This window comes from Lissotriton vulgaris, chromosome 2_1, assembly GCF_964263255.1.
Source record: "Lissotriton vulgaris chromosome 2_1, aLisVul1.2, whole genome shotgun sequence".
Lineage (NCBI taxonomy): Eukaryota > Metazoa > Chordata > Amphibia > Caudata > Salamandridae > Lissotriton > Lissotriton vulgaris.
Genome location: NC_141687.1, coordinates 1,711,171,085 through 1,711,185,464, shown reverse-complemented (window position 1 = coordinate 1,711,185,464; position 14,380 = coordinate 1,711,171,085). Strand labels below are relative to the sequence as shown.

General features: G+C 46.7%; 1 protein-coding gene across 2 annotated transcripts in view; it reads right to left on the bottom strand.

The window, feature by feature from the left end:
• The window catches only part of TH (tyrosine hydroxylase), a 568,946-nt gene that overhangs the window by 222,830 nt on the left and 331,736 nt on the right, over positions 1 to 14,380 (bottom strand). For both annotated transcript variants that reach the window (XR_015308512.1, XM_086957708.1), the window contains exons 4-7: positions 10,739 to 10,827; positions 10,589 to 10,656; positions 3,337 to 3,387; positions 661 to 806 (exon numbers count right to left, since the gene is read on the bottom strand). Coding sequence is in view for 1 of the 2 variants with exons in the window: in XM_086957708.1 (XP_086813834.1) it covers positions 661 to 806; positions 3,337 to 3,387; positions 10,589 to 10,656; positions 10,739 to 10,827 (354 nt within the window). In the remaining variant the exon portion in view is untranslated. The remainder of the gene's footprint in view (positions 1 to 660; positions 807 to 3,336; positions 3,388 to 10,588; positions 10,657 to 10,738; positions 10,828 to 14,380) is intronic.

Genomic DNA, 14,380 nt, shown 5'->3' with positions numbered 1-14,380 from the left:
ATTTCAGGATTAGCTGATTGCCTACTAGGTACTGTAGTGAGGAATTTTGGAGTGGTGGTCACTGAGTTTCTGTGCCTAGATTGCACGTAAACCTCTTTAGCTGTTATAGATATTTCAGGGAGACTGTCACAGTCTTTAGCATGGTGTCAAGTAAAGGCGGTCCCATATGTCTCGGTCTGAGGCGGACCCAAATGTAAAAACGCTTTTGTTTAGAAATAACACAAAACACCTCGGTTTGCAGAACCTTATCTTAAATGTAGCTCCCATTCACCGATATCAGACATCTTCTTTCATGGTGTCAAGTTTGTTTCTCACATACACTACACAAACTACATACACTACACACACACACACTACACACACACACACACACACACGTTACTTAGTGCAAGCAATAATGCTCCAGGTGTGGGATCTTCCATTCATCAGCAGATTCCCTGTTTGCGGAGGGGCTGCAGAGTCTCTGCTGTGCCCACTATGGTGATGTCTGGTTTACATTTTAAGTGTCACAAAAGCTGACCCCAGATGCAGGGAATAAAGTACCAATCATAGCACATATGGAGCTAACATTCTAAAACGAAGTGACTTTACCAATCACGAGGTATCTTGGATTTAACTGGCAGCACTTACACCGTAGCCCCTCAACACGGATCTTCGTACCTTTGAGGAAGCGCGACACGTCCTCCAGTTGGGGTATGTTGTGCTCGCTGTACCCGCAGTGCCTCTCCAGCAGGGTCAGCGCCTCGGTGTGCTCTCTGCAGGCGTGAGTCGGGTACAGGCTCTTCAGCATGCTGTAAACTTCTCTCCTGCGACCACCAGAAAGACAAGTTCAAGGTCACACAGACATGCAGAGGCTCCATTGCCGCTGTTCAATTTCACACAGTTATGCAGAGGCTCCATTGCCGCTCTCAGCTCAAGGGGTGGCAGCTTTAAGCAAACAATAGAATACTTGAAAGAAAAATTGCTGGCCCCGTCTACTGTTCACTGGGTTTCCAACCAAACCCTACTCAATGGTTCAAAATACTAAATAACTCTTCACTTATTCAATTTGAATTCACCACCTCCCCCAATTTTTTTGTATTAATTTTGAACATCAATTATACAATCATTTATAAGTGTAACCATTTAAATGAATCCATGCAAAATAGATTTCAACTATCTTCTCATATTTTACATGTTTCAAGTCAAAAACAATGCATAACAAAACATGAAGGATAATTCCATATGCTTGTCAAAAAGGCCCGATGCATTGCGGGACTGTATCGTCCCTTCCTCAGGGGGAAGCCTCAATCTCAAATGTTGTAATACGGTAGAATAATATGCTTCCTATAGTCTCTGGCAATCAACACATTTCCAACCGTGCTATCATCACTGTTTAAAAAATGTTCAAACGACCTCAGGGGCATATTATCAAGAACAGCGTTAAAAATTATTGCAGGTTTAGCGGCAGAAAACTGCCACTAAAACGGCGATAATGGGCTTGATAATATGCCCTTGAGAATTCCCATAGAAACCCATGTTCTGGTGTGAACCTGGGCTTCTATTAGAATTCTCCAGAGTGTATTATCAAGCCCATTATCGCCGTTTTAGCTGCAGTTTTCTGCCGCTAAACAAACCGGCGATAATTGTAACGCCGTTCTTGATAATATGCCCCTCTGTTTTACATTCGACTCGTGTAATTATGACGATACAAAGCTCCCACGGATGGGAACCATCTGCCGATCTGTTTTCAACAGCCTGTGTTTTCAACTGGGTGTTGAAAACAGATCGACAATGCATCGGGCCTTTTCGACAAGCCTATGGAATTATCATTCATGTTTTGTTATGCATTGTTTTTGACTTGAAACATGCAAAATATGAAAAGATTGTTGAAATCTATTTTGCGTGGATTCATTTAAATGGTTACATTTATAAATGATTGTATAATTGATGTTTAAAATGAATACAAAGATTTTTTGTGGGGGGATGAATTCAACTTGAATAAGTGTTAAGTTATTTGGTATATTGAATCATTGAGCGGGGTTCGGCTGGAAACCCAGTGAACAGTACACGGGGCCAGCAAGTTTGTTTGCTAGTATTCTATTGTGTTCAGATAGGCACTTGGTCAGACCGCAAGTGCAGCACCCTAGCACCGATTAATTTAAAAATAAAAAGATACCACTTAGTTTTGAGTAATAAGGTGTGCACCTTCGGTCTTTTCTGTAGCTTTCGGTAAAGCCACATACTATTGGGCTGATCAGGAAGCACTTCAGAGAAGTACAGAGGGGCTGGGGCTAGGAAGGGAAGAGGTGGGGTTTGTGAGCATGCACAGAGCTGTGTCCCGTCAGTGTGCTTCAGTGATGTATATATTGTAGGGTTAGTATTAAGAGCGAAGAAGGGTAGTGCAGATCAGTGGTCCATATGAAGGGAGGACGATACCCTTAAAACAACAATCTTCACAATGATTCCATAAATCCATCTTAAAAACCCAGTCGGAAAGGCGGCCATTTTTAATTGCTTCTGTGCTTTGTCATGAGAACTGTGCATGCTTCCATTGCCAAAACTGCACTATCACCTGTACAACACACCAAATCGCAACCCCCAAACCCAAAGGTAGAAACTCATTTGGCTCAAATGGTAATTATTGCCCGGTGCCACAGTTTTTAATTACGATGTCAAGTAATTTATCGACAGAGCTGTGCTTTGATCCCTGTTGTGAAATCTGGGTGTTGCAGGTCAGGACTGAAGTGCATTGGCAGAACTGTATGTGTAGGTCAAAGAACCTTTTGCTGGAAGAGCACCCACAAAGCTGCTCCCAGTAATCCTCAATACACTCTCTACTGACCTTCAGTGTAGACGTCCTTACAATAAAGTGCTCTGGTGTCACAGTATCACCTTCTTACACTCCTGTTATAAAGTGTCTTCATGTTTGACATCTGAGGCCAAAGACTCAGACTTCCTGAGAGTGTGTGCGTGTGTGTGTGCATGTGCGTGCGTGTGTGTGGTTGATTATCCCAATTCTGTGAATGTTCTACCTGTTCAAAGTGTGTTTCTTCCACTGATTTTGTCTGTGATGGGTCTATTCGTTTTTGGGCGGGAGAACTGAACTGGTGCAGACTGTGATGTTCATGATTAGTGCATACATTTCTATGCGAGGGAAGCTTGCATTGCTGCTGCCCGTGTGTTATTGAGGATTACACTGCTACTTTCTGTCTGTGTGCTCTATCTGCGAGGGAGTCTGCGAGGGAGTCTTGCACAGTTTCTATAAGAGATTTTGGGTCTGATGCATGAAAGAGTTATATCTATTCTGTGTCTAAGGGGAAACGGGTTCACACATAAGGACATTTTCACACTCACCAAGTACCGATTTCCTCAGCGGTGTACTCCACGCGAGGGATGGGCTCCCCACTGCCAGAAAGAGAAGAGAGGCCATGTTAGAGGACTGGGGAAACGATAGCTAGGTGCAGAGGCGGATTGGCCTATTGCAAATCTAGAGACATTTAGGTTTGCAAGCCTTGGAATGATGTTTTCTGAAAGCCAGTATTGGCTGAAGGTGAATTTTATTCTATTGGACAGTTAACATCTAAAGAAATAAAACCACTGCTTCAGATGCATTTAGGATGCTCTGTTATTTACAATGCTATGAAGATCAAGACTCTAGCAGCAAGGGATGAATGACATTACAACGCATGCTTTTACCACGCATGCTTTTACAACGTAAGTATTACAACGCAACCCTTTACAACGCATAGTGCTTTGGGGTGCTGGATAGTGAATAGTTTAATTTACTATCCCAACTCCAGTCCCCGTGGACACTAGGGAAGGTGTTAGATAGTAAATTAAATCTATTCCCTATCCTAGAGCGCCCCCCAGCGCAATGCGTTGTAATGGTTTGCTTTGTAATAGTTGCGTCGTAAAGGCACTGCGTGGTAAAAGTTGCGTTGCAATGGATGTTTCCCAGCAGCAAGTCCATGTGGAAAGCCAAGTTATTAGGAACAGGCCAGGTTTCAGCATTGAGTTCTGTAGCTCCTCATTGTATTATGCACGTTTTTACTACTTTTTACGATATCACTAGAGAGTTTTACCCCTGGCCACCAGTAAATCAGGCCACATGGGTGGTTTGTGGGTGCTTCGTGGAGGCGTTGCCTGTCAAACTCGGTGGAAATATAAAAAAAAAAAAATGTGAGTATATTTTCAAAGGTTTGGCAGGCAAATTCCCACCCTGCATACAGTCTCAGTAGAACACCTGTCAAGGGCAGAAATGCTTATCAGAGGTAGGAAATGGAGGCAGGCGGTGGGGGGGGGGGGGGGGGGGGGGCACATTTGGTGGTTTGGGGGAAAAGACTTCTTCATTAAGAAAGTAACTGAATACCTTTTCCTGTTGAAAAACAACACAAAATGTAAAAGTTCAAATTGCACGTTTGCATTGCATTTCCGGGCTGGGAAATATAAACTTACAGCATTACAACATGTAAAAATGTTTACGATTGCTATTACTCAGAAATCCGCAACAGCTGCAGACTCCCAAGATTTCTTGTGGTTTGAAATGAGTACAACCATAGGGAAAGGCCTGGGAGTCACATTTTCAACCTTTCTGACAAGTCCATATTTTCAACAATTTCAGAAGTGTCCCTTTATTATTGTTTGTTAATAGTCCTGCTTAATATAGAGAAATATAATGTGAGAGGGTCCCTTTTCAGCCAAAGGGATAGGGTTCCGTATAAAGATGAGAACATATGTATACTCCCTCTGGCAACTATATTCACCCTAATCCACATACATTATACTTCCACTTGTCCTCTACTATAACCCCACATATGTGTAAAGCCTTTATGTATATATAGTGTATAGAGAGCCACTACACAGAACCTGGATATAGAATTTCTTTTATTAAAAATGTTAATAATAATCTTAAAAACAAGTCATAGTACCCCTGCCCTGTTACAATCATTTGTAGACCAGTTCATCCAGTAATCACAAGACAATATAAGATTAATACATCAATATTATCAGTAAATGACACAATAAAATCAATAAAAGATGAAAGCGAGAATACTTAAGACAATACACTTTGTCATCAAGAACCACCAATCTGCGTAGAAATTCAATCAAGGTAGGCAATTCCCTATTTTTCATCTATTGTGCCACAGATTAAGCTTGATTGCGTTGACACGTTTCAATGGTATGATAACTATCAATGGGAGAGGGAGGAAAAGGTACTGGAGCCAGTTCACTTCTCCGGGTTTGTGTATAAGTATCAAAGAGAACTAGCTATGAGATAGATGCTCCTAAAGTATGTCTGTACTTAGGAAAACACTGTGTGGTTTATAGAAGGCCCTCACTCACCAACCTAGTTGGTGACATAGTTCATCATATTACATATACCCAGGCAGGCAACTAGAGCCAAATTTAGGAGGGGGGCTGAAAAATGCAGCAAACGCCTAATTTACAAGTAAATGGTATTTTAAAGACCTGTTAAGTACTCGGGTGCGGCTGCTATTAGATGGTCGCCAGCCCACAAAGCTGTGTCAGCCCAGGCTGACACACACGAGGGGGGGGGGGGCTGAAGCCCCATGAGCCCAATGGGTTTTAACACAATAGAAAACAGGCAATTAAAACAACAATGTATCGGTTAAAAAAACAAAACACTATCATCATGCAGCTAACTTGAATTTCACTCTATGTGTGTAATGGCACTACTATATTTCATAACTTTGGGTTTATTCACATGCATGAACGATTGAATTTCTACACAGATTGGCGTATCTTGGTGACAGTGTATTGTCTTATATACGCTTCCTTTGATCTTTTATTGATTCTATTGTGTCATTTACAGCTAATATTGATGTATTATTGTTATACTATTTTGTGATTACTGGATGAGCTAGTCTACCAATCCTTGTAGCAGGCCAGGGGTACTTTGATTTGTTTTTAAAATTAAAAAAAATTTATATAAAATAATTTCTATATGCAGGCTCTGTGTAGTGGCAATATATACACTATATATACATAAAGGCTTTGCACATATGTGGGTTATATTAGCAGATGAGTGGAAGTGTAATGTATGTGAATTAGGGTGAATATAGTTGCCAAAGGGAATATACATATTTTCTCATCTGCTTCATATAGGGCAGCCCTTCACCAATGGTTGACATATTGGCGCTGAAACATAAATCACTCCTAACTTAGGGGGAAGTTCATCATTGAGTTGCGTCACCCTTGCACCGCGCAACGGGGCGCAATGGTGGCGCAACTAAAAAGTCTGATTTATCAAGCCACTCCAGGCCACCTTGCGTGGCCCTGCAGGGCATGATAAATCTAGAGTAACGCAGCACAAATCACTGTGTTGTCTCATTCTGCCCCATAGAGGCGTTCAACGGGGGGAGCGTGGGTGTTCCCACGCACACACCCCTAGGTTTTGGGGCACTTCCAGATTTACCATTATTGGTAGACCTAGGAGTATGTCAAATTGCGACGCCTCTACAGGTGAGGAGTAACAGGGAGAAATATCTTTACTTCTCCTCGTTTTTTCCCACTTTCCACGTGCAGCAAACACAGAAAGAGGAAGATGCCTCAGAGGATTGTTTTTGTGCACGAACGTGTCCCTTCCTGCTCAAAAACAATTCTGTCTGCAACACAAGCAACCTTCCACCACAGTGCAAGGGTGCCTGCGATGGTGCTAGGCAACACATTGGGTGCCAGCGCAAGTAAAGGAGAAAAATGCTCCTATCATGTTAACTAGGGCGCATTGCTGCTTGGCCTGGGGGCAAGGGTCTCCACTTACCTGCATTTAAAGAGTTGATGCACCGCCGTTTTGGCGGGTCCGGGTCCCGAGGGGGCATATCTATTCAACTTTGGCCACCATTTTGGATTGGGGCTGTTGGCGCTTTTGCGGGCGCCATCTTAGAGCGTCCTGACGCTCGCTTCAGTCCAGGGGACGCCTATTTAAAGTCGTCCTCTTCGCGCAGCGGGAACGCGCAGCTGGGACGCCGTCGCTTAGCGCGGAGTCGTGCCAGAGTCCTGCCCGTCTGCGCCCGTCCGCGCTAAGGACGCGCGGGACTCTGGCCAGGCCCTGCTGGTACGGGGTGCGGTTGGTTATTTCCAGCCATGTTGACATACTCTTGTGACACCCTGCGTGACCTGGGACGCCGGACTGCTGGCTGTAGCTTACCCCTCCTACATCCATTGGACGGTCCCTATCATTGTGCTGGCTGTCAGTGGTTTCTGGAGCAAGCTACTTCCATTGCCCCCACACGTCCGGAGGCAGCCGTTTGCAACACCTGCCCGGAGCATGTTCTCCGCATTTTTAGTTTTAATGCTAGGTCTCTGGTGTCACACTATCAGGCAGTATTTGACCTGTTGCAGGATGAAAGCCCGGACATCGTGGCTATCACCGAGACATGGCTGAAAGACGAGGACGCAGCCATTATTAATCTGGCATTCCCCCCTGACTATACAGTCCGTACTCTTAATCGATCTTCTAGGGGAGGGGGAATTGCCCTGGCGATTCGTTCTAGTCTTACTTGCTCCTGGACCGCACTGACCATTGCGGGATGTGAAAGTGCGTTGTTTAAGATTCTGGTTACTCCTCACTTCTCACTCTCGGGGATGGTGGTCTATCGTCCCCCAGGGAGCGAGGCGGCGTTTCGCGCCGCTTTCCCGGACGTGGTCAGCTCCTTGGTGGTGGGGTGTCCCAATTTTTCGATTTTGGGGGACCTTAATCTCCATTTCGATAGACCCAACCTACCTGAGGTCAGTGGCATTCTCACGGATTTGGAGGCCTTACAGTTGCTGCAGCTTGTTCAGCAGCCCACCCACATCGGTGGCCACACGCTAGATCCCTTCTTCACTAATTTGACAGATGCTTCTGTCACTGCCGTCTCGCCCCTGGGTTGGACTGATCACTCTTTGGTCGCCATTAGTACCCCTTTATCAGGTAGGACTGTCATCCCTCCTGCTAAGCTGATCGTAAGGCGGCATTGGGGCAAATTACGGTTGGAAGATCTGCACCGTGTCCTCGCTGCAGAGCCATTAGATCCGTTTGTAACTGTTGATTCAGGTTACGATGGGTTCTGCGCGTGGATCTCCAAAGCGCTAGATGCGCTCATTCCACTCACCGCCTGTAAGACCAGTGCCAGAGAATCTAGCCCATGGTACGATGGCGCCCTACGTGCGCTCAAGGGCAGTTGCAGGCGCGCAGAGAGGGCTTGGCGGAAGGCGTACGATTCGGGGAAAAAAGCTATCTATCTCGCCTCCGTCAAAGTATACCATCGGGCTGTGTGCCGTGCTCGGGCATTGTATTATACTGCCGAAGTCGGCAACAGCTCTAACCCCTCGAAAACTATTTTCAAATTGATGAAGGATCTTCTAGCTAAGCGCCCCGATGCTCCGACGACGGGCTCTACTGCTCATTGTGAGGCTCTTGCGGCGTTCTTTCAGGAAAAGGTCCAAAACATCTATATGACCTTTCCATCCACAGGACCCCCAGTTGAGTCTCCGATTTCCATCTGTGGAGACACAGCCCTGCACTCGCTTCCCCTGTTGACATTGGAAGGGTTTAACATCTTGGCAAAGCAGGTGAAATCTGGGTCCCCCGCCGACCCTCTCAGTTCGGCTCTCTTTAGAGATGAGTCGTTCGTGGGTCGGACCGTGGTACACTCCCTGATCAACATCTCGTTGGAGTCGGGCACGGTCCCCCGTAGCTGGAAGCGGGCGATGGTTTCCCCCATCCTAAAGAAGCCCTCACTGGACCCAGACAAGCCTGAAAACTATCGGCCGATCTCTTTGCTTCCCTGGCCCACCAAAGTAATGGAGGCCCATGTCAACAAAGTTCTCTCGGCCTACCTCATCCAGTTTAACATCTTGGATCCCACCCAAAATGGCTTCCGTGCTGGTCACAGCACGGAGTCTGCCCTTCTCTCCATGGCTGAACACCTACGCACAGTGATGGATGCGGGGCAGACAGCGGCGCTCGTTTTATTAGATCTGAGCGCCGCGTTCGACACCGTGTCCCATCCTATCCTGTTGCATCGCCTGGAGGAGGTCGGGCTGGGTGGCTCTGCCCTCCAGTGGTTTCGCTCTTTCCTGAAAGATCGTTTATTTAGCGTTGCGCTGCCACCGTACCAGTCCCAATTCCTTCCTCTGAGACAGGGGGTCCCGCAAGGCTCCTCGCTGAGTCCCACGCTTTTCAATCTGTATGTGAGACCGCTGGCTGAGATCGTCAAGCAATGGGACATGACTATGGTCTCGTATGCTGACGATACTCAGCTAGCGGTGACTATCAGCGGGGATGCGGACCGGGATGCCCCCAGGTTTCAGAGTGGACTTAGGGCGGCGGCAAGCTGGATGAAGAACAACTGTCTCCAGCTCAACGCGAAGAAAACCGAGATCATGATCGTTGGCAGGAAAGCGGAACTGTGGGGGGACAAGTGGTGGCCCATTGAACTGGGGCCGGTCCCTCTCCCGGTCACTGAACTTAGGAATCTGGGAGTGTGGATGGATCCCGCTCTCAGTTACGAGGGCCACTCGAAGAAAATCGCGGCCGGCTGTTTTGGCATCTTGCGGTCGCTGAGGCCCATTCTTAAGTTCTTTGACCGTGGTACCAGGCAGCTGATAGTCCAGGCCACGGTATTATCTCGCCTGGACTATGCCAGCTCGCTTTTGGTAGGGACCAACGTGGCGGAGACTACCCGCCTTCAACGAGTGCAGAATGCCGCGGCTAGAGCCATTGTAGGCTTACCCCGAAGGAGCTCTGTCTCAGGAGTCTTGAGATCCTTGCATTGGCTCCCCATTAAATCACGCATCCAGTTCAAGGTGTTGTGCTTGGCGTTTAAGATCTTGAGGGGAGTAGGTCCGCCAATTCTTGCTGACCTCCTGTCGTGGTATGGTCCCCCGATACAGGTTGTGTCGGGCTGGTGGTCGCTCTTTTCGGGTGAGGGCGGCTGAACTCTGGAATTCCCTCCCAGTGGACTTGCGGCTACTGACTGACCTCTTGGCCTTTCGCAAAGCTCTGAAAACGTTTCTTTTTTAAATAGATCTTTTATCTGTGTTGTGTTTCTGCTATCTGTTGCACATTGCCTGCCATGCGCCAGGACGCCCCTTAGCTGGGGCAGCTGTGCGCAATACAAAAGTGCATAACATAACATAACATAACATTCCTGCCTTTTCCCTTTCACGCAGCGCAGCAAGGTGGCTTTCTGCCCTGTGCCGCGGTGCACCTTAGTTTCCTTAAGCCTAATCAGAAGTCCTAGGCTGGAAAGAGGTATGTGGGTATTCTTCTGAAGAAAACTGGTCCGATGCTTACCGGGTTCTTTAATGTTGAGAGGGAATGCATTCCACAACTGTGAGGCTTGTCCTCAAAGTGCAAAAAACAGACCCACTTGTTGAGGAAATCTAAACTGCGCCTTTTAATGCCTTTGTATGCTGGCATAAGGTGGCCCTTTCTGCCAAAAGGAGTGGTCCCTGGTTGCTTATTGTTTATTTCTGCGGCACACAGATGAGCCAAGAGCTAATTTCTGAGCTGGCAATGTCATGCTGCCCTGGAGGCATATGTTAAAGTTTCCTCTTGCTCCTAAATGGACAAGCCAGGCCCCTGTTTGCTTCATCTTACTTCTTATAGTTGAAGGCAATGTCTGTGATCGCTTTCCTCCTTTTCCTGTACTCCTGGTCGGAGAAACCCTGCAGAAAAAAACAGAAAGAAGGGCGATCAGTAGACGAGACAGATTGAGCAATAAATAATGAAGGCGCTAGAAACACTCACTGGGTGGTCCAAGTCCATGTCCGGGTCGTACTTGGTGACCAGGTGGTGACACTTGTCCAGCTCTGCGATTGACTTGGGGAACCAGTGAACTGGGAAAGAGGAAGGTCAGAATGTAAAAGGGGAGAAGTGTCCGCGAGGGGGGAGGCGGACAAAATGCACTGAGAGCACTTCAAACTAGTTTGTACCCTTGGCTCATCTAGCTGGGATTAGTAAACCCTCAATAAAAGCTGCTGCTAACTGCCCCCCCCCCGCCCCTTTATCCCTACTAACACCCCTTGAGTCGGCGGGAGACTCATTCTGACAAGACTGGTGCTAAAACCCCACAAGCACACACACTCAACACACAGGCGCGCGCACACACGCATGCACGCACACTCTCCTCGCCACCACCCTTTTTAGGAAAGCTGTATAAAAATATTGCTGAGTGCATACACATGGCAGAAATGTGATGTTCACATTTTCATAACATGACGTGTTAATTACAACACTTCAGGATGTGGTAGCAAATATTTCAGTCTATTATAGGACTACCATGTCATGATCCCGCTTTCAGTACTGCACATACGAATAATGCCTTGGTTTCTTTCCAGAATTGCGCTATCAACAATGTATACATGAACATGGGAAATCTACCAGTTAATGTATGAACGGTAACCAGCGCAGGTCAGAAACACAGAGGGAAAGACGGCTCTGGGCTTGAGCTCTGTTGCTCGCACTCATGCTCTAATTAAAAACAGCCAGGTTCTGAGCTGGGATGGTGCAGTGAGATAAATAACGGTGATGGATCAAGCCCTGATCTTTGGACTGGGTAAGAGTGGTCTGCTTAATTCAGACACTCTGTTCATCACCACCCCCTTTTCTGAATCATTTTTGGCCACTATAGGTGTGGCAGGGTATACTCAGACCTGAGTCCCTTTCTCACTGCACCATCAGGATTCAAGCAAGCCGGGCCAAAGACGGCTGAAATGCCAGAAACCAGTCCCCGGTAGCTTGTCTCCTTTCTGGTGAAGAATTGGCTTGGTAGTTTAGTCTGCCCTGTTCCCATGATGCACTGGCCAGGGACAGACTGATTTGCATATAGCCAGGTTCTGAGCTGGGATGGTGCAGTGAGATAAATAACGGTGATGGATCAAGCCCTGATCTTTGGACTGGATAAGAGTGGTCTGCTTAATTCAGACACTCTGTTCATCACCACCCCCTTTTCTGAATCATTTTTGGCCACTATAGGTGTGGCAGGTATACTCAGATGTGAGTCCCTTTCTCACTGCACCATCAGGATTCAAGCAAGCCGGGCCGAAGACGCTGAAATGCCAGAAACCGGTCCCCGGTAGCTTGTCTCCTTTCTGGTGAAGAATTGGCTTGGTAGTTTAGTCTGCCCTGTTCCCATGATGCACTGGGCCAGGGACAGACTGATTTGCATATAGCCAGGTTCTGAGCTGGGATGGTGCAGTGAGATAAATAACGGTGATGGATCAAGCCCTGATCTTTGAACTGGGTAAGAGTGGTCTGCTTAATTCAGACACTCTGTTCATCACCACCCCCTTTTCTGAATCTAATTAAAAACAAGCATTTGCAATGCAATAGGTCTCGCATTACTGAAAGTTTGAGCTATTGGCATTGCTAATAATAAAGCCACAGCAATAGCTTAAACATTCAGGAATGCGAGACCTATTGCATTGCAAATGTGCAAGTGCAGGTTTGATCTGAGATTCGAAGTGTCCTTACTTGTTGTCACTTACGGTACAGGAAGAGGACTCACCTGAGAGTAGAAGTGTCCTTGTACATTGTGGGGGTCATTATATGTGTGTGAGACGACCCGCTGCCTGTGGGTGCATTACTGATTGGCATGGAAGGTGTTGGACCATAATCTGTGACCGGGATAGAGAGGTCTCTGAAAGACTCAGTTTCAGTGAGGTTTTCGCTGCTTGAGTGGATTGTAAACCGACTTGGGTTTCTGCCAGTCAATGGTCTCCCACGTAGCGCAGGATACAAATGGTGGAATGTGTCTAGGGCGGCCCCCTGGAGCAGGTGGTTGGTGTGTAATGTGACCTTGATAGGGATATGAAGCAGACTTGGTGTTGTGCCTGACAGCAGGAGCCTTCTTGTCTTTCTGTACTCTTGCTGCTTCAGGTGGCAGGTAAGTGTATGCTGATGGGGAAGGGTGAGAGGACTCAGTATGTGTGTGATTTAACTCTAGTGCTGTGTGGATGCGCAGGGTACCAAGTGTACACATATCGGGTGTATACAGCCGTCAGACGGCTCTGCTAACAGGACACTATGTACGCAGAATGTACTCCTTTTACATGTAATTTATACAAGACAGCACCAGGGGATTTCAATTGGGTTGAGTTAGTTGAAGGAAATTAAGACTACAATTTCCAGAACTAGATTGGAACCTAGTGTCTCACATAGCTGTCAACTCCACATTTGTCTGCTTCATCCATAATGTGTTAGCCATCAGAGTACTGCATCCTGGGATTTATAAGCCTTGTACTTCTAAAGGTAGATGTTAATCTACAAGTCCTAAAAAGCAGGGAGCAGTTAACGAAAACAGTAAACCATAGTTATCTATGATGTTAGGCATTCAAAAGGGCTGCTGAAATGAATTGCAGGCTACATTCTTGTGTGTGAGTCCGATATTGTCCAACCTGTTGTCCTGCCTCTGCCACTAACTGGGTCGGCAGAGGCGCGGCCTGCAGTCACAGGCTGGATTAAGTTAATTGGATGCTGGTGCAGAACAGAAAAAAACGTTATGAAAAATAGCGCAAGACACAAAACCACTGAAGTGGATTAATGTGCAGATGCGAGAGATGACGGAAGAAAGGGCAATTTTTTCACAAATGCCGCCTCCTTTTCAAATTGAGGTGTACTCGGCGCTCCTTGACAACCAGGACAGCTTATGCATGGATGGCAATGCTGCTGCAATTTGGTCAGAGGTAGGGGCCCCCGGGTGGGATGTAACAGTTAGGGGCAGGAGAGAAATCACCGGACCTCGCCAGCCACCACAGCACATAGTTCCCAGTGGATGTAGCCGAGGAGGACAAGACTTCCTGAAGGTGAGTGATGTTGATATCTGTAGAGGGTGGGGTGAGAACCTTCTCACTAAAAACATTCTACTGTGAATCTTTAGTTTTGCTATCTCAGAAAAAATTGCAATTTGAACGAGAAGGCAGCATTGAGTGTATCTACCCAGGTGTTTGAAATAGTCATAGTGAAAGTGATCACGATCGCGGACTGTAAGGGTGCCCACGAGTGATGCACATAATGAGCCATGACAAGAGAGGATAGCCAGATGGAGCCCCTGCTCGTAACTGTGCGTGTAACCGCACACTCTAGGCCGCACAAAAAGCTGTGGTCGGCTTTTTAAAGCCCACTCACTAAATGTCTCGCCAGTGTAGCGCATGCGCTGGCTCAGGCGAGACCTAAAAAATTCGAGTGACAGTGCCATTTAGAAAAAAACATAGGCATAGACCCGTCCTGCATCTGCACAGCGCTGAGAACAGGATCATGACAGGGCCACAGTTGGTTAAGATGTACCAGTAAACAAGCTGTTTACAACACAAGGAAAGAAAATAAATACAATAAATCACAGAAAAGATCTAATGGGGACTAAACACTGTTTGTTGTCTTAAAGATCTTCAG